The 24646-nt window shown below is 38.8% G+C and overlaps 4 protein-coding genes across 14 annotated transcripts in view; 3 read left to right on the forward strand and 1 right to left on the reverse strand.

The window, feature by feature from the left end:
* LOC118517691 (F-box/SPRY domain-containing protein 1) overlaps positions 1-24072 on the reverse strand; it is a 98314-nt gene extending 74242 nt beyond the window's left edge. The window contains exons 1-5 of one of the 4 annotated variants that reach the window (XM_036064110.1): positions 23556-24067; positions 23308-23474; positions 23130-23236; positions 22175-22265; positions 21461-22103 (exon numbers count right to left, since the gene is read on the reverse strand). In XM_036064110.1, coding sequence (XP_035920003.1) covers positions 22009-22103; positions 22175-22265; positions 23130-23236; positions 23308-23474; positions 23556-23872 — 777 coding nt within the window. In that variant the 5' untranslated portion in view covers positions 23873-24067 and the 3' untranslated portion in view covers positions 21461-22008. Of the gene's footprint in view, positions 1-367; positions 1131-21460; positions 22104-22174; positions 22266-23129; positions 23237-23307; positions 23475-23555 lie in introns of those variants that run through there. The other 3 variants (XM_036064114.1, XM_036064113.1, XM_036064112.1) reach the window with 3 other exon arrangements.
* Positions 1135-10440, forward strand: LOC118517689. 8 transcript variants are annotated; one of them, XM_036064105.1, is made up of 6 exons: positions 1191-1323; positions 1772-2233; positions 6277-6929; positions 7008-7206; positions 7268-7368; positions 8312-10440. In XM_036064105.1, exons 3-6 carry the CDS (start codon positions 6363-6365, stop codon positions 8672-8674), a joined length of 1230 nt encoding a protein of 409 aa, XP_035919998.1. In that variant the 5' UTR covers positions 1191-1323; positions 1772-2233; positions 6277-6362; the 3' UTR covers positions 8675-10440. The 8 variants fall into 8 exon arrangements, with proteins under 8 accessions (XP_035920000.1, XP_035919997.1, XP_035919993.1 ...); XM_036064108.1 differs by having other exon boundaries at positions 1201-1323; positions 1772-1903; XM_036064107.1 differs by lacking the exons at positions 1191-1323; positions 1772-2233 and adding an exon at positions 1135-1158.
* LOC118517692 (leucine-rich repeats and immunoglobulin-like domains protein sma-10) lies at positions 14103-15691 on the forward strand. Its single transcript, XM_036064115.1, has 2 exons — positions 14103-14444; positions 14558-15691. The coding sequence occupies exons 1-2, from the start codon at positions 14425-14427 to the stop codon at positions 15306-15308; spliced, it is 771 nt and encodes a 256-aa protein (XP_035920008.1). The 5' UTR covers positions 14103-14424; the 3' UTR covers positions 15309-15691.
* LOC118517695 lies at positions 16467-19601 on the forward strand. Its single transcript, XM_036064118.1, has 2 exons — positions 16467-16755; positions 18439-19601. The coding sequence occupies exons 1-2, from the start codon at positions 16719-16721 to the stop codon at positions 18894-18896; spliced, it is 495 nt and encodes a 164-aa protein (XP_035920011.1). The 5' UTR covers positions 16467-16718; the 3' UTR covers positions 18897-19601.
* Positions 24073-24646: the final 574 nt, after the last annotated feature.

Raw genomic sequence — 24646 nt, forward strand, 5'->3', positions numbered from 1 at the left:
CGTGTTGTTCGCCAAAATCGGATAATCTTTTATGCTCGAAAAGATTCGCCGTATCTGCTCAAATGCACCAATACACTGTGGCATGAATATGTAAGATTAGTATTTCTGTGTTCTTCAACAGTCTGTCTGTTCCAAAAAAGTGACTCAACAAAATAGAATCGAAATATATTGATCGAATTCATGTTTGTTTCATATTGATTGAGGTGCCCGATTGAGCACTTCCTTAAACCGGTATAATATTTTCCTGTTTGATTTCAAGCTGGACGAAGCCCATATACAGAAAGATATATTTAATTACAACATTTAATTTCGCATTTAACGGTTATTATATTATGTTGACAAAATCAAAATCAGTCATAAAACGTGCATGTTTTTGTATGATTCTTTATTTGCTTGTTAATGTATTTTTTATGTCTGTGCTAAATAGACGTTTAATAGCATTGCCCTATCAGCAGCTATGTTGGCTCAACTCACCATAACCCAACCGTTGTTAGACTTTTCTCTACTTCTGTTTGTCAAAGGGAGCTTATTGGGGCACCTTAGAAACAGCCTTTAGTTATCACATTTTGCCTATTTACGGTTGTCGGTAAGGTCGAAAAGTAAAAAATGACATTACTTTATGATCAACTCTAGCATCACAATGGACATTATCTCACATCATGCACAAATATTTACATCTAGCAATACGGTCAGACTGTTCTATATGAATAAATGAATAAATTAAAAAAAGTCATCTATGGACATTATTTATCGGTTTAAATTATTTTTCATAATTCTAAACAATATAGAAAAATACATATTCGAGGCACTGTACACCTTCGGTATTTTGTCGCTCTCACTCTCTCAATAATATCCTGGCTACAGAACAGTAGTGGTGCAGTGATTTTCTCTTTTAACACAATCTTATGCTCCGCGGGACAACCGCATAGGACTCATTTGGCACCATCCACTGTTCTCTCAGTAGCTCTCCTCAAGAACACCTGCTCATATGCTTGAATATGTTGCCGGGCTCCGATGTCATCCAAATTGCGTGCCTTAGTAGCAGCTCCGTGCTCTGGAAACTCAGGCTGCTCTCCCGCTGGCTCTCCGCTATTTTACTCTCCTATCGATTTTGTATCTCGCCAACATTGCTGTGAGAAAATCCCAACAACATACATAGTAAGTGGCCTCGAAGAATTTAGTTTTTCACTTGAGCTAACCGTAGGAAAAAAGAGTGATAAGTGGACGCACCGCAGTCAGTTCACTCGAAAATTATTCAACCCCTGGGGCAAATATAGTGCTGCCGCCTTGTTTCAGTTTTACCAAGTTGGCCTCGGTGCAGAGGTAAATGGATGGTAATTCTTTTCAGTTCGGTCAATAAAATCAAGTGATTCCTTACGACCTGCACCTGTTCAACATGTTTGGATGGCAAACCTCCTTGCATTACGAACTGAATTCAGTACCTACTAGCACTCGAACCGTATTTCTTCCCGGGGTCTCACATCAAACAGAAACAATCAAGGTACTTGGCCGTTGGAGCCGGGCCATAGTGTGTGTGTGTGTGTGTGTGTGTGTTTTGATTAATTAGATTATCAGTGCTCACGGTGCGGTTAAGTAATACCTTCTTCGCCTTTTTCTTTCCGCACACGCCACCCAAAACCTTACGCCAAATTCATACAATCATAAAGTTAAATTGTGTGCACAATGAATCGATCCGATGAAAAATGTCATACGCCATGAAGAAAAACGGTTGTCGCCGAGAAAAAAAGATTAAACAAGTTTAGTTTTACAGTACAAGTTTAGTGCATTACTTCCAGTCATGCAAACCAACGGTGCAACTATGAATGCAACACATTTCAACACAAGTGCATAGCAAGAGTCGGTTGCAAGCAAGAGTCAAGCATATTTGGTACCGTATTCGGAGGTGAAAATCTTCATACACTGTGCCATGAATATTTGGATTCCTTGAGTTGTGCCATACATATTTGTTCGTAATGTTGTGCGTTCGTGGATAGCTAATGTCCTGTACGAAGTGCTCCAGTAGTCATAATGTCTCTTCACCGTCGTGAGTAAATCATGGTGCAGCGAAAGCAGTCTATTAGCTGATGTAGAAGTACACTTTAGCCTTGCCAAAAAAACACATATACACACATACAAAAAGATGCGGTGACTCACTGACACTTGGTGACTTGATTATTCTGATCAATAAGAAAATGCTCCGTGTAGAAATATGAGCATCACCTGAATGCGGCTGGTACGTAGCAGAACACACCAAAAACAAAACCATTTACAATGAGTTTACCAAATTAAGTAGATGTCGTTTCAATTGATTGTTGCCATTATTTGTGTTACAAACATCATATCGCATCAATAATTAAGTGATAATGGCAACAACATACTAAAGATACAACAAAACACTAGCATCAAACATTTTCACCGTCAATTTGCTCTCCAGTAATGACTGCACTAGACGCATTCCTATTGCTCCCTGTTTCTCTCTTCGGTATGCGGTCTATATGCATTTGTCCCGTGAATGTTATTATTGCAGCGATGCAAAATGGATATAAAAATAGAGAAATATTAAATGTCATTGCCACTGACTTGCCATTTTTAAGATGAGTTGCAGCAACGCTAAATGTTTCCCATGTACGACGGACTACATAACATACACGGCTTTTCGTAAGAACTATGATGAAGGGATTTGGACATTTCCGTCACCCACCGATACCCCTTCTTATCGCAAGACCGTAGTTTGGTAATAAAGTGAAGCAAAGCCTTCCGAACGTAATTTTGTCTGTGGTGAGAGTGTTGCCCATCATTATTTAGGGGTAGCTCACAGTAATGTATGGAATGGGAAGAAGCACGTGCTTCGTTTTCCAGGAAAAAAGTAGACATTTGTATATCCTAAGCTAGCTAGCTGACGTCGGAATCTATATATTTTAGACTGGTTTGAATCGTTGTGCTGCTCTTGACGAGTAGAACCTGCTATAATTCGATCCCATATCTTTAGCGCATTGAGCGTTTATCGATTGCGCTTCTTAGTTGTCTGTTAAAGTAGCAGACTTGAGGCACGAGAGTTTCTGTTTTGCTTTAATGTTAGATGTATTGATATCTGTTAAAACTGGTATCTTTGTGCCTTGAAAACATGGTTGACACTTAATAATTCATAGAAAAACTGTTCCGTTTCTCACGATTAATGACTGTTCGATCCTATCCCTATCCTTACGTGTATAGGGCTATTAATTTCATAAACCACTGAAAAGTTGTTCAGACATTTCTAGGTTTACGAGCTAGAATTTTAGGGTAAAGCAAATGTGTATTGATTTATTGATTACGTTCGATTGTAACAATTCTCCTTCATAAATGGTTTTGGTTATCACTATAACAACGGGGGAAAACATCAATAAAATTATGTTTTCATTAATTCTTTCAAGAACATAGTGGTTAGACAATATCCTTTAGGAAACTACGGTGAGATAGAGTCTCTAAATGATGTTTGCTAATTACACTTATTTCAATATTTGTAATATTATGTTGATTGCGGAAATCAAATGAACCACATTGTTCAGGGCTCAGGGTTTTGCTTTGGACCAAAAAGCATTGTTATTGTCCAAGTGGAATACTTGGAAGCTTTGAATCAAATTTTATATTCCATAAATAATATATTATTATAAACTAACGAAATATTTATTCAAAATGTCAATCACCCAAAAAGGTTACCATTACATTTAAAAAACAACAAACTTAATCTGAGCTTAATCCACGCGAACAAGTGTGGAGCGGTAAAAAAATCACTTCCGTACCTTGCTCCACATACACAGGGCTGACTATTCAGCTACATGTAAATCCAAATTATTGGTTTGTTTGAAGACGGCTCAGACGGGATTCGATACTCGACCGATACTCGCTAGCGCCTCGGGCACCGGACTTCCCCGCCAAGTCAATTGAAACCAAAAATCAAGTCAATAGCCAGATAGGCAGACCTATACTTTAATAGGTTCTAGAGATAAGCAGGGGGAATATGGGCGGTCTAGTGGTAGCCGCGACAGCGTCGCCGGTTACACCTGATAGGACCGTTCCCCCATATCGAGGACTGACTAGCCAACTATGGGGTATCAGTAAGTCTAGTAACACAGAAAAATTACCAAGGAGGTCGTTAGGCCAAGAAAGAAGATAAAACGATAAGACGATAAGAAGAAGAAGAAGAAGAAGAAGAAGAAGAAGAATCGGCATTATCCTACGAAAATTAAACGAATGATAAAATTTCACGAAGCTTAATGCTTTACATATTAATGGATCGCGATCACGTATCCAACAATGTTATAGACGGTAGGTCCTATTCTGTACTGTCCATTCTGTACTTTACAGTTACGACTAAATAAAAAAATCCTGTCCGGTAGCGCCACCTCATTTTCACACCAGCCAGGTCTGGTAACGAATCCTATCCTCTGAAACATGGCCTGGATATCAAGCTAAGCGGTATAATAAAAAAAACTAGCAAGCCGTTATACGTCCAGTATGACTTTGCATGTCGTTAATCCAATAATAAGAATAAGTCAACAGTAAAGGCAGCCAGAAAGCCTGCATCAGGTCGGCACTTCCTTAGGTTTTAATGTCAAACAAGTAAAAGAAGAGTAATTCTTGATAGCCTTTTGTCATTCACACCAGCTGTGTATTCCATTTCGTTGATAACAATATAAAAGTAAAGAGGTTTTCGTTCAGCTCAGCTGTTCATAGACAGGAACAGAAAGTTGCGATTAGTCAAGTGGTTAGTGCTGCTGTTCTCGGACTTGCTCTGCGATTCCGTTCATTCACAATTTGGTTGCAACATTGAGTTTGTTTTCTGTGTAACAAATGCTAAACCACAATTTTGAATTTACTCTGTTTATAAACAAATTCCTGTGACACAGAATAAGGTCAGTAAATTTTCTCATTTAAACTGGGTTATCACCTTCTCGCATACGTTATACAATCGTTTACGAGAGTGAGGTATCAGTACATGCTACACAAATAGTTTAATAACATTGTCAACCAGACTTATCGAAACGATTCTCATCAATTACTTTTATTTTAAATAAGGGTGTTCAATATGCCAAGGATTTTGATCAAACCTGAGATCTGAAGTCATAGTACGAATAGTGCAAAATAATGTTGCTTTGTGTTTAGTGAATTATTTGCGTCTTGAGTGACATTCTTTACTTCACGAAAACCCGTATAAGCAATTTGCTAAACGTAGCTATATGACCAAGCCGAGCAACTTAAAGAGTAAAAAAAACTATATCAACCCTCACAGAATGAGGCTTAACCAACCCTAAAAGATTTAGTTCAAAACATCCAATCCTCTATCGCGGTACAAAAACCGGCACTTGTTGTGATGTGTAGTTTATCATCAAGTGCATGGTCCACTATAACCTTTGCTTATCTCGCAGATTAATTATAGATTCAGCCTTAGCGCTATTTTATTGCATTAAGAAGACCCAACCCCCTTTTCTCCACGTTTGCTCTACTGTAATGCAACTTAATATAGGCCATTGATTACTTGCTCGAGCTGCAGTTAAACTAACTTAACTGTTGTAATCGAGAGTAAATCAGCATGTTCTTTAAACAGTTGGATACATACGACACGTATAACAAGGACTAGATCGTACATCCCATACGCAGGAACACTTTAACTTCTGCTTTTTCTGTGGCTTTACAACCCCGAGGTGTCTCGGCCTCCCATTCTGACTACTTAACTTTACTCGCATAAAGCCGGGAGTAAAGCCGGGTTTACTCGATTTTACCCAAACTGTTCCTGTCGCGTGAAGACAGGCGGTGGAACAAACCGCTCAAGGAATGCAATATAGGTATCATCTATTATATATTACAAATAATTATTAAAAATAGCGAGCGAATAACTAAGACAGATAAAAATCGACGAATGAACAAAATAAGAAGAAGCGCTTACGGTTTTAGATATCGTGATTAGTTCTGTGTGGTAATGAATGGTTTAAAGATATAGATAGAAATTCATTCGAACGTAATGTAAAATGCAACTTTCCCATGTCAGCTGTTGGTAGCTATAAGTAAGAAGCAAACTGTCCTTACCCCGTAAATTGTTAGAATAGAAGGTTCGTTTATCGATTGTACTCACCCATGTACCCTTCAACGCACTAAACTAAATCGATGCTAATTCAATTTGTCTACCGTTTCCACACTATAAGTAGCATGTAATCTAATATAGCTTACTCATGACATCACGCCCATGTATGCGGTAATAAAATAACGAACCTTGCTGTGCTTTCTTTTTACTTTCAGATGAACAGTAGAATCCGTCAAATTCAGTGGTATAGTCGATTGGTATAGGTCATCGCTCAAGCGTCAAGCCTTCAAAGCTCTTCAGAATGCAGCTCAGCTGGGCATACGATGGCGTCAACGGGTCGGTGCCGCGCAATACCGGCCCAGAATGTGCCGAATATCTATCACCGAGCCGAAAGTTGATGGAAACAATAGTCATAATACCGCTCTGCCTGATTGCAATCAAGTGTTCCGTTAGCAGGTTGAAACCCATCACGTACCGGCAATTGGATCGTGTGACCGGCTGTGCTCTCGGTGCGAATCGATCGCTCAGCAGTAGCAATCACAATCTTCACCATCTGCACTACCAGCGCAATCTAGCTGATTCGGAACCGCGCGATCTGTTGATGCCCCACCATCGGGAGCGATCGTTCTCTTCAGCCTCGATTGCCAGCGGATTGGTAGAGGACTTTCATTGCCAGCGATGTGTTCAGGCGGGCGTGGTGTCCGGTCGCGGTACCGCTATTCCTGGCGAAATCCTTACACCGAGCTGGGGCAAGCAGTTTCTACTTGTTACTATGACACTCACGTTGGGAGTTGAGCTAGGCTTTAAATTCGCTACTAGAACAGTGATTTACATTTTAAATCCGTGTCATATTACTACCATCATGCAGGTAAGCGATTTTGATCGTCTGAAGATCAACAGTAGCAGCATTTTTTTTAACTACGGTTTCTTTACATCATTCTTTTAGATATATCTTTTGGCATGCAATAAACCGACCAGGAGCAGTACAGTGCTCTTTCGTCTGCAGATGAACTATTTAAACGGTCCGCTGTTAGCATTCATGTTTCCCGAAACCGACAGCCGACAGCTCCCACTAGAATCATCTATCTACTGGATACAGCATGCACTGATGTGCATAATACCTGTATTCCTGTTGAGAACTGGAGGTAAATTTGTACACGCATTGTCATTTCAATATCTGATTGTTTGTTTTATACTTCATTGCAGGAGTCTATAGCATGGAAGCATTGAATGACTTCACTTGGAACGTTATAGGCTATGCTACTTTAATAATCTATCACTTTGGAGTCCTTCAAGTAGTAGCAACTGTAAGTATTTTACCAAGAATAGATTTTTATCCTCCCATTTTTCACATGAGGATAAATCAAATTTCAAACTTAAACAATTAATATGACAAAAGAGTGTGTCTAGGGCACTCGGGGCCCAGTGATCGAGGCGACAACGGCGCCGGTCTGCATACAGCAGGACCGGGATTTTAATCCTATCTGTCATTAGTACAGTTAGCGAGATGTGATTAAGTATAGGTACAGTATAGGTGTCATTAAGCATAGTAAGCCAAAAATGGCAGGCATCACCTAAGAGATCGTTAGTTCAAGAAGAGAGAGATCGTCACAGGTCATGATATGATCTTATATGGGCCATGCCCCTGAAGGAGTAATCCAAAAGAACCCTAAAATCAATAGCCTTTGATTAACATGTGCAATTAAAAAGACCTCACATATAGTTGGTATAAGGAAGGTATTCAAGTTGTCGTTCTAGCACCTAGGTAACAGTGTCGCTATTTCACACTGGGTATCGAATCCCATGCCGACTACTTCCCCAAATCAATGACTATACGCATCTGTGCTGTAAATAACTCTAGAAATCCAATGTATGGCCGGCACGACCTAGCAGGTCATTTAGCCAAGACGTTAAAGAAAAAAAAGATAAGTTATTTCAGTATTTTAATCGTGAACGGTGAAGTTAGAGCATCACGGATCTCAAGAGAATTTTTAACCTAAGCTTACTTTATAATAAAAAGGTTTGGTACACAATAACACTATAATACAAGTTATGGGTGAATTGAACGTAAATGAAACTTCATCACAATATTTTAATTGGCTTAGCTTTAGAAGGATTTAATACTTTGCCAGTTATTTGGAATGATATTATATCTTTATGTATGCAATAATTTAATTCGGAAATATTCCACCTTCCGCATACGTTTCGAAACTGTGAAACATACTAATCCCTGGTTCTTTTCATTTTCAGCCAGCGCAAGTTAACCTTAACCACATGCTGTGTCCAGCGTTAAAAGATCCTTTTGAAGGTCCCAACTATCGCATATTTGCCGTATTCCACGAGGCGATACTTTGCACCTTGCTGTGCAAGTTAGTCACGTTTCTATTTAGTCCGTTGCCGTCTTCAATTGTAAATCATCCGACATTTAAAAATGGAAAGCAAACGGACTCGTCCCCGATAGCAGCGGCAAACACCGTAGGATCGTCTACGTCTCTGCCGCCGCACATAATCTCCTCATCTCGTCCATCCTCACGTTCGTCATCGCCAGCAAAGTCGTCCAGCTCGATGCTGCAGGAGAACAACATTATTATAAAAACTAGCAAAATCGACTAGTTTCAATTTTCTTCCTTCACGCTAGGGCTAGTGATGATGATGATCAATACTAGGTTGAAGATTCTTCGAGTCAGTATATATAAAGGCTGTTTGTAGATACAAAATAGATACCTTTTCAATCTCTCTACCTTGCCTACTTTAGGATAGTCGTAGCGGAATCCAGATCATTAAGCTAAGCAGTATAACTGGCGAGTACACGTTCAATAAGTGATTGACTTTTAATTAAAACTTGTAAACAAATTTAAAAGATGCATAAAATGTTTGTAGCTGCAACTGGTCACCAGCTGCGCTTTTCATGCGGTACACTCTTGATCAGGGAATGCCCCGCAGAGATCCAGCGCAGCACAGTAGCTCTGATATAGCAAATGGTTATGGAAAAAGAATTTTCCGTTTTTGTAATGCTTTGCATGACGCAATTGATCAATGATTAGCAAGTGATAGCAGAAAGCACTTCATACTTTTCTTTCGCGTGACGAGTTACTCGGTCTTTGCTGCCTTACATTTGTTTACTAGTCTTGTTATCCGAGCGGTACGGCTAGACAATTGGCCCTTGCTGTAAAAATACAGTTTTGGACTCGATTTGATCCCATGATTCGTGAAAAACTTTAACGTCACGCTTAGCTTGATAATATAGGACAACTTATGCTTAATGAAGAAAGTGCAGTGAGTTCCCCAAAGTACGCAATACACCAGGTACGCGGATTGTTGAACATATTGTTAAATATTAGTTGTGAATACAATTCAATCGAATTAAACTTAAATTAGACACCAACAATACCTATACAATCCGACACTAGCATGACTGCGAGAGAAATACAACCGATGTGTCACAAGAAACGCGGTTTCTTTCCTTTTAGCGTACAGCGGGAACTAACCGATCTTACTAGCTTAGGGTAGCCCCCCTTCGCTAATGGGTATTTATAAATAGTTGCAAACATTTAACTTTGATTTTACTTCTCAAAAAATTGTTTATCGATGTTATTTAATCGTGTAACGAGCATGGATTATTGCAACCTACCATTGTTCGCTAGTTTGTCATATGGCTAAGCGCAGCTACACACTAAGAACTATTGGTTTAATTTTTCTTATTAGGAATATTTTAATGGATTACTGCGGGGACTGGATAACCTTAGACTCGTATGGAACGAAGAATTTTTTTTATTTAGTTTGCATCTAAGCTTTAAGCTCAACTCAACTAAATTTAAAACTAGCCGTTACAGCAAATGCGATGCGCATTGTTGAATTCTATCATAGCATTAGGTTTAGACCACGATAAAGGAGCCGTATTTCGAAAGTGTGAAGCCAATTCGAATAAATCCGAGGAAGATACTGCATGAACCATAGCAAACAAAACACGCGTAGTTGAGATGGACCTGAAAAACCTGTGTTTAGAAAACCAGCAAACACTGTAAACTGTAAAAACCACAACCATCGACAATTTCTTAGGGGCTAGCAGCAAATGTAAAACACTTTCAGTTGGTTGGCTATTGTCCACGATTTATAAAGACTATTGAATAATTAATGAGAATGATTTTAACAAAAGTGTAATAATACTTTTGGTCTGTCAAACTGCTAGCGAAATGTGTGATATTATTGAGCTACGACGGAACAACAATAGTCATCTGATGCGTATCCTTACATTGTTATGTTTTTTTTTTTCGTTATTTTGCATCAGCCACTGAATGGCTCGAACAGCCTATGAATTGAACAATATATATATGAAAAGATTTCCAATGTCTTTGCAATAAAAAAATATTCTCATACTATAATCGTTATATCGACTCAATGAGTTAGTGAAAGTTAACACACTTGAACCATTTGCAATATTTATCACATTTATTCAATATTAAGCATCTCCTAGGAAAGATTGTTTTAAAAAACAATTTAACTTATTTACCAAAAAAATATCGGCCTGACATCAGACAATACCGTTTTAAACAGTAATCACAACACTATTCACTCAACGGTTTTTGGTTTTTGACCCTTTGACCCTTTTTTAAGCGGCCATGCGATACAAGAGTTAGGTTTTTATTATGTTGCGTTTTACGTTTGAGGTAGTCGATGATAGTCATGTTCCGAGTGCTATTGTATAGGATGATTTAAACAAATATTTAAATGCAAGAGTGAGACTAAGCAACAACTAACAACTAATCTACTTGAACAAAGTCAATTTTGTTTAAACAACTCGCACTGTAAAACAAAAACAGAGGGAAACTATTGTACTCAAATGAACTGTGCCACACAAGTTGTTTTATAATTGCACACAAATTTCAAACGCATTGAAATTGCACACAAATTTCAAACGCAAAGTGCAACTGTCACCAAACGCTCATTTAAGTAAAGCTCGAATTGTTTGAAAACAGGAAACTTTTATCAATTCGGCGTGCCTTCAAGAACTCGTGTAACATTTAGTAAAGCGTTCGAATAAATGATACACGTATCATATGTAATACTTTGCATACACTGTACGAACCGAACGTTTATCCGAAGCCGCCTCTTTTTGACTGAAGAAGGCGTTAAACCTACACATGCTGTGTGACATTCATTTAAAACTATGATAATTGTAATGACTTTCAAAATATCCCCACTCCGATCTAGTGTTTCCGTTTTTGCAACACGAAATACCAATGTACAACAACACAACGTAATGTAAACTAATCCGCTACGGTTCGAGAAATCTTTCTCGCATATTCCAGCAAATGACATCTCATAATTCTTAAAACTAAAATCCACAAAATGTAACTTCATTGAAAACCAAAGTCAATATACAACAAAATCTACAAAACACTAGAGATAAATCATAACTCAATCAAAGCAAAAATTGGTTACTTCTGCGAAACAAACAAAAAAAGAACAGAGAACCAAATGTTGATAAAAATATTAACTATAACAGCATTTAACGCTACTGTAGCACACACGAATTCACCTAATAAATTGCAACCATTTTAAACCCAATACAGTTTATCACTTTTATTGTATTAAAAGCGTGTTGCTATTGCTATTGACCAGTCGAAAACTTCATAACTACTGTCTACCCTCTCAGGCTTTACATATTATTAGTTTTCATTAACCAAGGACATTATTAGACAAATCAACCAAGGACAGCCCTGATAGTGCTAGGGCTCTACTCTCTTGGGAGCCTGATAGTAGAGACGCCAACGGTGCTGGTCTTCATGAGCTGGTCTTAAGAGGTCGTTAGACCGAGAAGAGAGAGAGAGATAGTGCAGATGGTTCGTTTTGATCGGGTTAAAGGAGTAGGCACTAAACCAGGAGGCGAGTGCCCAAAAACAGTCATAGCCATTAGACAGGCGACAAAAACAAAGTATCTGTCGGAGGCTTTGACCATAATAGACACTGAAAAATCGAGTCTATTGCGGGGTGGATAGAAAACTCTCTACAACCAAAGACTTGCGCCAGCCTGTCTGTCTTCTCTTCAACCTGGTGATAAAGAAAATTATCCGAAACTCGGAGATGGAAACTTCGGGGACCGTCTTCTATAAGTCAATCCAGATCCTGGCATCATTGACTATAGGTTCTTGTAAGTAGTAAAAGCTTACCAAACTTACCATAATCGAGTAGAAAATCAACGAGACAAAAAAACACAAAACAATAGTGGCACCATCAGCGGACTTGCTAACAAACACTGATTTACGCAAGGCAGACGTGCAGATAGGTAATTGCACCTTTGAAGTCGTCCACAACTTCTCCTATCTGGGGTCCGATAACAACATTGATGTAGAGCTACGCGCAATGGTGCTGGCTGCAATACCAGACAATCTATAGCCTGAAGAAACCCTTTAAACCCATCACGACTAACATACTCTGAAACATGGACTCTGTCTAGAACCGACAAACCCTTTCTAACCGCGTTCGTGAGGAAAATGCTCAGAAGGAATTGAGCCCTGTAAGTGTGAACTTTATGGTGATGTCGCCATCTTGCTAAATCCTCTTGCTAGGAAATTAATTAAACTTCTACAATTGCATTAAAATCACAAAATGCTCAATGTAATGCACAATAGTCTGGAATCAATAACCTTTTGTTAATATTGAAAAAATGGCGTACGAGTGATTCAAACGAACAAAAGTTGGATGCCAGTCTTGCGCAGTTGGTTGGTTGGTTGACTTCTGGTGCATCATATTTTTCTTCTTCTACCTATGAACATTTGCGACATTTGAAAGAAGTGTTCTCAAGCAAGAAAAAGATCCTGGTGTACATAGGTTGCCAGTGTACACAGCATTAAAGCATTTAAGTTGAGCATTTTCGATAATGTACGTTTAATCGTTTTAATGAAGCAGACGTCATATTAACTATAGGTTATTCAACTCACAACTAGAGTACAAAGTTTTTTTTATATTCCGATAGATCGGGCTGGTCGTATTGCTCAAGTAATGTTTTTTACTCTGTATGTTCAATTTACACCATTTAAACATTATTCTTGAAGCATCTCTCATGGTCCCCCTTGAACATTTTTTCATGTTTCATCACCCAATTAAACGAATAATCAACATTTTAACTAGATTCGGCATTTCATATAATACAATCGTTTATTAGAAACTAGATTGACATAGGTTTTCTCAATAAAATATCGTTCATTCTAATGCTTTTGTACAGCATCGTTTGTATTGTTTTGTACAGCTGTGTCTTCCAAGATTTTATGAAAATGGTGATTTCTTACAACTGTGAAAACTCAAAAAAAAACCTTACCAAAAAGTTCGCCCTCATTTTCCCTGTACCAGCTGTACAGCGCATTATGCAACGTAGGCTTGCAAAACAAAGAAACAAAATAAATGTCCGCTTTCCGGCAGGTATTCTATTTGTGAGAAATCCAACAACACACATCAACAACCATAACATATGTTCTCTGCTGCTCATGGTTACAATTAAAGAAACTGAAGTGTTCTACAAAAACAAGCTATTTGTTTCCGGTCATAAATATCATACGTACGTTTGATCACCTCTACTTCCATTCGTACGCACGTATACTATTAACCTTCGATTCGCAAATGCCGTAGAAACTTTTAATCGCTCGAGGTAAATTGTCGATTGATTGTGCTAATAAATGGATCGTTTAAATGCTCCTATACGCAATTGAGATACACACCATTGCAAAACAGCATGCAAAAAATATTGAGAAAAAAAATCAACCATTACTACGCTGACCTAGCTTTGGGTATTAATTAGAATGAAATTTAACTAAAAATAAATTTAATTACCATAACAAAACATGAATAACTTAACCTACTAGATTGCAATGCTCATGATCAGTCAGATCACACAGAGCTCTTATGGATAAACGATTCGTACAGTATTCCCTATTTAAACACTTTATGTGTTTAGCACAACACACGATCACTGCCGACTAAGCACCATGTGCCCTGATGTGTTGCAAAAATGTTCTTATCGCTTGTTGCACTGTACGTGTATTTGTTTGTTGCATCGTACGAGATCCGATATGATCAAAGTTATGACAGACAGCTACGGAGATCATCAGTTCTCGATTGCGTGTATCGGGAACAGTCGGTCAACATGCCTAACCCCACTGGATGCCACTTATTAGTTGTTAGCTGACCCGCTAGTAACGTATGGCACAAAACAAGGAAATTGCAGCAGCAGCAGTGGGGTGGCCGAAGGAAGGGATCAGTAGAACCGTATCTACAGCTATTAGCACAACTCTACAATATTTATCGCTGACGTGCACAGCAAAGGTTCTTCCATTAGTCTGAGAAAAGTAGCGCTCCAGTGTACAAGCATGGCCAGCTACGGTGTGCTGTAAGTGACCGGTGCTATCTTAAACGATGCACGAGCGCGCTTGAGGCATCATTATTTATCAAATCTGTCACCCGTTTCTACTAGTGTAACACTTATGCATTCTTTCTTCGAAGGACGTTAATGATAGTTTCCTCGCTATGCGTGTTCGTGCAAGGACGTTACAGTCACGTTGCCTGCCAGGTAGTGGAAAACAAATGGTGCACCGTGCAACGGCTACGTATCACGGCACGGACGGATGTGCGCGGTCTAGTGTTTCCGGACGATCGGTACGAAAAGATCCGCATCGGGCAGTACTACGATTTCGTCAACACGGACAGTACGATCGTAATCTTTTCCGGCGAGTTGTTCTACCGTATGCGCCGCGTGCGATACCTACAGATGAATGGCGTTCGCATGGTAGGACTCGATATGCCCGACACCGTCATCGAGCTGGATGTGGCGGACAACTGGCTGTCCCGGGTGTACATAGACCCAGACAAGAGCTACACCCTGCGGAAGCTGATCATGCGCAACAACCTTCTCACCAGCATTAATGGCTTCAACTATCTCAACATGCTCGAGGAGCTAGATCTCAGCGAAAACATGCTGCATACGGTGAACTTTGACGTGTTTTCGTTCATGCCTTACATCCGGTTAATCAATCTGGCTCGGAACCGCATTTTCAGCACCACCGCTGGCAATGGCGTTATTTCGCTTGGCTTCCTCGAGCAAGCGAATCTAGCAGAAAACATGCTCACAAAGCTAGATGTTGGTGTATGGCTTTTCCCTTCACTCACAACTTTAAACCTCACCGGCAATCCTATCAGACGCTTATCTTTGTCCAGTCAGCAATCGTTTCCGCGATTGAAACAAGTTTTATTATAAGCTAATTCGGACAAACGTATCCTCATAGCGGTATAGATAGGTTGCAGTTTTAAATATGATCCGAAACCACTCAGCCATTGGATAAAGAGATGTGCCTGCTGTTAAATGTAATGATAAATTTTACACCTTTACGCTATATTGTACCATGACATTAGCTATTCGTACTCTCCGAGACCATATTATCCTTTTTTGTTAGAGTGAAATATACTTTTTCGTAAAGATCCGAACACTGCTGCGTATATTTTGTAAATCACATGGATATGATGTATGAAAAACATGAAACAAATTTACTGTCACATGGTTCAAAATATTGTCCCATCACAAAAAGAACTCTAGCAACGAATACGTGGAAATGCTATTAAAGTAAAAGAAAATCCATTCCACAAATTAGCATATTTATTGCCCTACATGTTTTGTTCGAGAAAGTTTCTGCCGGCCGCTATGCTTGTCACGAACTACTACTACGGCACCAAACCCCATTAAATAGTGTTCGATCAGTTTTTTATTACTTTACAGACCATTTATGTTATTTTTCTAGGGATCATACATTCTAATGCCTGATATCGATGAGCAATACTTATTTGTAACAACATGAACTATGATTATGACAGTATTTATATCATTTGAAATATCTACCTAAGTACGAAAGGCAACAAAATCATTCCATGAACACTAAAACACCTCACTTCAAAGATTCCAACCATATCGACATCAGCACACATTATGCCGGCACCAGTTTTGGTTTCACAAGCGCCACTCCGTCGCCCACTAACGGGGCCGAATGGTGAAGAAATAATTTAATTTGAATTTGTTAATTAGATCAACAACTCCCTAGACTAGAGTTTCCGCTTCAAGTCTTCGATTGCAAGAAAACAATCCATGTATTTGGGACCGAGGAGACGTTTCACTCGGACAATGGCCACCTGATGATCTCCTTGCGAGCTGTGCAGAAGCCAAAAGCGCAATACAGCAGATGGAAAGCACGGACGGAGAGATTGCGCGCGAAAATTCAAAATGCTTCGCACACGCATGCTGACGTCATGCTGACTCCTCCCTCATGGCGAAAGAAAACCGACTGATACAGTGATAAGAGCTTCACCGCGCAATGTCTCGTGTTGCTTATCATCTATCCGGAGAAAATTTTGTGTATAAATACCGCACGATTTACTGTAAGGATGTGTAGTTTCCCATTAGCCACGCGTACGGTAGTAACAGGTGCAGCAAGAAGATCGAACATTTGAACATACTAAAAGATCGAAATGGGTGACAGAAAGTAGAGAAAGAGTTGCAAATAGTGAAGGATCAATGTAATTGTGTGCCAAATAGTTCACTTTTTGCATGGTGTGTTTCGAAACTGATTCAACGATCCAAACAAATCTTGTGTAAAGTCACAACTTTTAGTGCACCAGTATGAATTCTGCAGCTTATATATCGATAATTTTAGGATGTAAGTGTTGCTAAGTACAATCAAAACGTTACCATAAAAATATTGCTGTATGTGTTACTGATTTGCTATGGAAATAAATACACATGCTGAATGAAGAGAATGTGTAATGTGTGATCGTGTAAAACTTTAAGTATTTCAAAAGTTGTGTATTGTTACTTTTAAGTTGAATTTCTTCGTTACTATTTGAACCATGTTTTTGATTTGAACCATGTTTGAAATTTTACTATTTGCTTAGAGCAGGTATTACCCTTCATCGAACTGCTTTCAACAATCAGTTTGTTTATTTAATTATTCATTAATTAATTAATTATTAATGTTCATGTATATGCGTGAGTTTTGTTTGACTTTAATTTACTTCAATCTAATCTTCTCCTTGGCTTATCGACCTACAACGTCATGCTGGCCATATAATAGCTTCATAGACTTATTGAAACCCCGTCGCCGAATAGTCAGTCAATTGATCCTACAGTGCTTGGGACAGATTCGATACCCAGTCCTGCCAAGTGCAGACCGGTGCTCCTATCTTATATGAAAACTAAAACATCATTGAGTTTTTTTTTGACAATATAACCAAATGTAGATGCTTCATAAGGATTTTCGTCATTTTTTAACATTGTGGGCAGTATGTTTATTTTCTACTTTATATAAAAGTAGCCGACCCTCAATTTAAGCGTATCGCAAAAAGGAGCGGCACAAGCTAAATGAGCTTTTGGATTAAAATGGTCTATTCTCGTTTGTTTTGTATGCTCATACCACATTCAGCATTTCCTTTTCCTCTTTAGTTTGTGCCATATGTCTATCATATTTACGAACAGACAAGACATTATAAGATTCAACGTGTAGCTTAGCTTACCCATTTAATATGATAAGTTACATTATCGTTGCCAATATGCTTAATGGTATTGGCAAGGTAGATTAAACTATTTACATAACTCTTGAATAGAATAAATTATGTTTTTTAGTTAGTTAGTTACATGTTTCTATCCATGTGGTATTCCAATGTAAAGAAAAGAGTTGTATTACACTATACTTGTAAATTATTTCACTGAAATTATACGCTTTTTCTTCGAATTGTAGATGTAAAATATGCCTTATCTTTATCGTTTTACATTTATCTTTTCTCGTTTCTAATGATCAAAGCAAAATTTCGGCTGCAGTTACTCTTTTGAAACAACGTTCATAATCGAATAACGAAATTGGAATACAAAAAAAACGATAAGCAGCCCAATCATGCCAACGGCAGTTAGTACACGAAGAAAGGAAACGTCTTTTTTGTGTAAACATATAATTACTTTCTGAACCTTCCGCAAATCGCGTAAAATTGCAATTTGCTAAGATTCAAATATTGTTTTTGTTGCTTTGCCAACTCCGTCATCAACGCCTCCCACGTAATTTTGGGTCCGTAGTACCGAGATGTCATGACCGGAAATCAATTCTTCCGATACACGCTTTCGATCTACCTAACTGCCTGCTGCCTGCCTGATACAACTAGCCCTTTCTTTGGCTGTTGTGGGAATCAATTAAAGGTGCCATAAAATAGCACTATACCAGTTATCTAATGTACAATTGTACGCATTACACGCAGTCATATCTCGACCATAAATCAATTGTATTAAAAAATTATCGTACAGTTTGCTTTCACGCAGCTAAGCATCAATTTGTTTCCGTTTTTGCTCGTTTCAGGTTGTGTACTGTGGGTGGCCTGCTCATTCCCCGTGGCACTGTCGTGCGATTCATGTGGCCGAGAATGTGCATCTGCTTGTGGCACACGACACTTCCGAACGTGCTGTTTTAATTACCTTCGAAAACGTAGCTCACCCCCATTGCGAGATTCCGCCGGACAAGATAAACAGTTGGATCTCAGTTGGTATGGTATGGCCAAACCGGCGGATCATAAACCTCAGGAAAATCATCGCGATTTCAATAAATTCCTGGTCAAAAATGCTGAAGCAGATATAGACTATGAGTACATACCGATAGTAACAACGAATCATCTTGCGCTGGGAAAGCCGCAGAACCCAGGAACACGGAATAGTTTATTGCGAAACCCTCCACTTAACCCACCCGATCATGATGAAAATACAGAAAAATCTTCGGAAGAGTCTCAAGCTGGATCGTTGCAACTGCTGTACGAAGCTTAAAACTGATTAACTATGGAGGAAGCTTAGCCTATCCCCAGTTTTATTTGTACTATTTCCATTGATTTGTAAGTTACAGCATGGGATTTAGGTTTCATTTCATACTCGACCACAAACTTACATTTAGGCTGGGTAAATGTAAGTTTGCGGTCGATAGTCTCAAACCATGGCACCGCACACAAATGTTTGATCACCTTTAACATTTCCCCCCATTAATTATTGTATCTCTTCCTAAGAAGGTAGGCAATACCAATCTAATTGAAACCTCATAAAAACAACCTTCATACAACCCCTACCCCGAAAATATTCAATCATCCCCAAAAATCGGTTATCCTAGTAACATCTCGCAGCTCGTCATCACCCTAATCACCCGTCCCAAATAAAACACATTCGCGTTGTGGCAAGCGGAATAGCCGCTTTATAGCCCGTTTGCTACGTGGGATTTCCTCGAATCAGCGACTTCAAAGCACAACAAACACACACACACACACAGAGACACGGCAAAAGGGTTTCACACCACGAAAAATATCATTAGGACAACAAAGAGAGCAAATAATTTGCTACCAGAAGTTATTAATAGTTATTTCAGCAAAACGCTAGGATCGTGACGTGTTGAAATTTGTAAAACAATTGAAGTGTACACTTGAAATTAAACAATAAAAGCAGAAGTATTTTGCAGACCTATAAAAACATTTCAATTAATACCAATTACTTCATAAGCAAGGCTCGAGTGTACCTAACCGAAAGAAAGGTCGTCCTTACTTGTTTGTTTAAATTTTATAAAATTAATCCGAAATATTTTTTGCTTTCTAATATTTCCGTTGTTGTGGATGCGTCATAGCGTTACCCTAAGAAATGACGCATACAACAGTCGGAGCCTTGCAGACAGGATCCGTTTAAAGTGTTATAACATATCGATCATATTGTCCATTTTTACCCCTACAGATAAGACAATTGTATTCTTCCACACTATAAAACCACGCGTCATCAACAGTATCTTGCTGTTACGGTTGTATGCAACTAGCTTATAGTTGAGTGCAGATGCGCCACTCTAAAAGCAATCCATCTTGCACTCTCTACTCAATCAAATAAGCAAGATAGGTCTTTACCAAATTTACCAATAAGTAAATTTCCTACGCTTCCTATCCCACAGGCGTACTTGTACTAGGACTTTTTTATGTCATAAAAAACCCTTCAACAAAGCGGAGGAGCACCATGAATTGCTTCTAATCAAGATATGTTACCCTCGACCATGCTTAACAAAGTGGTTAATTTTGCACTCTATCAGTTGCGGATTTTATGTGTAATAAGTGAAGCTAATGATCTAAAGCGGTGCAGTCTTTCCTATAGGATGGAATCGGGGGCTTTCAAATCTCCCCAATCGGCCTTAAAAGTGCTTAAAAGTCGGAGGATGCTCCGAATGTAGGCTCTATTTCTATCAACGTTTCCGTGCCTTCGTACGGTGATCCAGCATCTGGCACATTGTCCAACATCCAACATCGCCGTCAGAGATTGCTGTCAAGCTAACAATCCACAAAGAACCAGTTGGTGCACTACAAGGCCCCACACGGACTGATGCTACACAGTGCTTGGAGCATACTGGTGCAAGTTATAGAAGCCATCGTCCTAAGCCTCAACCTTACCTTCCTATTCCTGCTCTTATCTATTTTAAGTAAGAGGGTTCCCTACCTACGTATGTTTACAAACTAAATCATCCACATTGTTGGAAACGACAATGCCGTGATTGATAAAAAATGTAATTAGATGTTCTTTGTAATACCCGTGCGTCGTATGTACATGTAGCCCACCTTCTGAATGCTTGCTAATTTTTTATTTATTTGTAAAATCAACAATTTTTATTTAAAAAATGCTTTTGTATGCTCATGAAAAAAAAACATCTTAATTTTTTTTTTTTTTGCACAACGACTAAAGAAGATCTTGGTATACCAGTTACATCATTAATGACTTATGTTACCCATAGTTAGATAATCAGTCTTACATACGGAGGACGATCAGGCTGGGAGTCATAAAAAACGTAGCTGTAATAGTTTTTTGAGTAATGAGTTTGAAAATATTCACTAAATCCTCAAGTCATGTTTTTTTATAGAATTTTTAATTAATACAACCGGCAGGTGTTCCCTTTGCCCTAGAAATACCTGGATTAGTGCATTCTTTCGTATATTACCCTTCGGCAATTGACTTCTCATGAATTACTTTTGTGAAGGTGTGCCATGGGTTTTCAACACTCCACGAAAATCGAGAACGGGAAACTAAAATATCTCAAAGACTTATTGTGTAAAATCATAGCATTCGCTCACAAAGCGCTTCCCTTCTTCACCACGGTGCTTTGTATTTCTGCATATGTGTTTCAATATCACTAGAATTGATTACTGTAATAAGCATTTAGTTTAAATGGTTCAATGAAAATATATTGTAACTATTACTTTTAGTTCTGCAGTAAAGTCGAGTAGTCATATAAATGAATAATACTTATTCATCATACAATGGATGATTCAGATGATTTTCGGATTGCACCAGAATGAGCTTGTTTAATATGCTTCTCTTCGTACTTTGTGTCAAAAACAGCGAATGGTTGTTGTTCAAATTTATTTACCTATGTCACAATCATTTTATACATGGAATGTTTACGTTAACAGATACGCCTCACTTGCGATGCAATCATTTTATGCTAAACCAAAACTTAAGAGGCAAAAAAAACAATTGCATAACATGAGTATTGCTCAAATAAATAATTATCTACCATCAAACTAAACGTGATATAACGTGATGAAAAGTAGGAATGATTAATGTCGAAATAATTAATTTAAAAAAAAAACAATATACTTAAAATAAACAGCTACACATCAATAAGTAATGTGTTTATGGCGTTTACTTTGGTCGAGTTCTTGCAGAATTTTAGAGTTTCTATATAACTAAAAAATACTGAATCGATATAAATGAACTATTGCTCAATTGCTGAGCGCGCGGTGACTGAAGGCAGATTGCACATGAGAAAGAGGCGGCAAGTGCACGAGAGCTGCCCATAGCTTGGATCCCATTTAAACTTCGTTGAACAAGGTGCACCGCTGTGTTGCTTTGTGTTTAATTAACCAGTTTACCCGTCCAATGGTGGCCCTAGGTATACCATTGAAATTTCCGTATTGCCATAGACTGCAGCAACAGTTGGGTAGTACATTTTATCAGGCAAATCTGTGATATTTATGAAGAGATGTAAGTTAATGTACCGCTTCGCTATCGTGGCAAATCGTAGGCCCGTTTACCTGTAAATGCTACTCCCAGGAATTCATAATTTTTCTCAAAGGACAATGTATTGTCGTCGCAGTCTAGTATAACGCGTATTCTTTCTCCCACCTGGTAAATATGTTTGTAATGAAGCAACGACTTTGATCGTTGAACTAAGGATTGGTTCATCCAGAAATGGGGCATTTTTTGCCAATGATATTGGGGTTCCCCGTTGACATAAAAGGAAACATTTGACCCTCTTGCCACAATTTGGTTATTCGTCAACCGAGATATTCAGCAAGCAATTTATTGCGCACAGTTAGCTGCATAATGCATCCGCGTCAGCACGGGAGCTCGCAAAAGGGTTATGTTTATGTATTAGGAAACTCAGACGATTCAGTAAGGTGCAAATAAGATCGGATGATAATCCTAACTTATTGAACTAAGGAAAGGATTTTAGTATAAACATCTCAATCGAACCCTCAAACAACAACAAAGCCGATTATAAACAAATCCCGGCTTCTGTTTGGCTTACAATAAACAAATGTAAGGCTTCGGCTCGTAGCAAGGTTAAAATTAAACCAAGAGATTGTTTTCGCTGTTTTCGCTGCTTAATTCACAGCAACAACAACAAAACTTGATTTGGCAAGGAATCTACTTATGTGGCGAAGTCATCATCGCTTTTATGTCGAATAAGAATAATCATAAGGATCTACATAAAAAGTGCCGTTATATACGAATTTTATCATTTATAAGGTGTCATGATAAGCCGGCCATGATTTGATCCGATCTAGACAGCTGCCATTATAGCAAGGACTTACTACAATGGTACAATGATAATGGTGTAGAATTCATATCAAATCTGCCACCTTCGTTTCATTCTTAGAATATGTTCCAATTGAAATCAGTGGTATAGAAACACCACACAATGCAAGGTGCCCCATTGCTACATGAACCGAACCTTTAAGTGCTTTTATCGGCTTACATACATACCTTATACTTTGGGGCATTATTCAGCAAAGGATATATTCCATGAGCATCTCCGTTATGAAGCAAGAGATTGTCCACTAGATTCCAGCCCCAGCTTTGGTCGTCAGCACCTACGGGTATACAAAGTGCAAACATTAAATAACACTGGTAAATACAGTGCATATCTACGTTATTCTCTTACCAAGCAACGCATAGTATCCGTGACATTGAATAGCTGCATCCTTGGTCGCAATTCCAACGACCGCTACCGTTCCAAGGGGACCTTCCCACCGTACCTCCCAAGCATGCCTACCATGTTTGAACCCTATTTTTCCCCTGGACCCATCAGTACTCTGTGCCACAGGATTGCTGAATTGAGTTTATGATGAAAAATGGGGGGTATTAGAAACAATTATACGGTGCATGTTATTTGCTCAACATGGGTCTTACCGATGCAGTGTAAAACCATTTGGTTTGATGTACACATGCCGGCTGCAGTCGAAAGGATTCCATGCATGGAAAAATGCACGCAGCTTCGCTTTGTACGATGGCACTACCGAAAGCAGATCATTTTTGAACGCTTCCGTCGGTACTTTTTGCAAGCATTGCGCCCGCCATACTTCATTGTTTTCGTCACACAAAAACCGGTACCAGTTTTTACACACCAACGCACAATTGCGTAAATCCTGCAGCTTCAGGTAGGAGAATATTAGCTCCAAAACATTATCCGGAATGTTGGGTGCATATTCAATCAGATCTTCATCCATCGCATGTGTCTGCTACGATGGGCATACAACGCGTGCACTCCAGATTTATGGGACCAACTATGCTTTTAATAAAGTCCGCCACCCTTAACAGTACTTAAAAATAATCGGAACGAACGAGACTCGGCAGAACTGTTTATCGCGACATCGGAGAAGAAATTTTCGTTCCGTACTTGTTTTGACAAGCACAACACAATTCGACAAATGTCATACGTGCACGGTGGTATTTCTGCAGATCATGCGGGCATGGCACATCAATAAACATTTGCAGAAATAATAATTGTCGATGCGAAATTAATTTTCTAAAAAGATTTATCATTGGACTAGAATTAAAAGAACTGATGTAATTTTGACTCCAGACTATTTCTATTTAAATTCAGTTATTTCGCAACCCATAGACTGTTGGAGTTTACATTTTGCATTGGATTTCACGACATTTTCAATTTCTAAGCTCGACACAATTTTATCAGCACCTTTTTTAATACACTTTGGCCTGCACGGACAAGACGGGTCTGTGTTTACGTTTTGCACTGCTGACTGGTGAATTTCAGAGTAAAATGCAAACGATCGAACTATTTTCACTTTTCTTCTGGCGTACGAGGCCGAAGTTTCGAAGTACGATTCGACCGGATTGAGACAAATAAGCAGGTTTTTCCTTTTCGTTGGTCTTATTTTACATGGGATCGTTTAATATTTTTAATGATTGCATCCTCAGGTATTTTGATTAGGCTTTACGCCAAAACTCAACTTCACGACTTCCAACTTGGGATACCGACC

This window comes from Anopheles stephensi, chromosome 2, assembly GCF_013141755.1.
Source record: "Anopheles stephensi strain Indian chromosome 2, UCI_ANSTEP_V1.0, whole genome shotgun sequence".
NCBI classification, from domain to species: domain Eukaryota; kingdom Metazoa; phylum Arthropoda; class Insecta; order Diptera; family Culicidae; genus Anopheles; species Anopheles stephensi.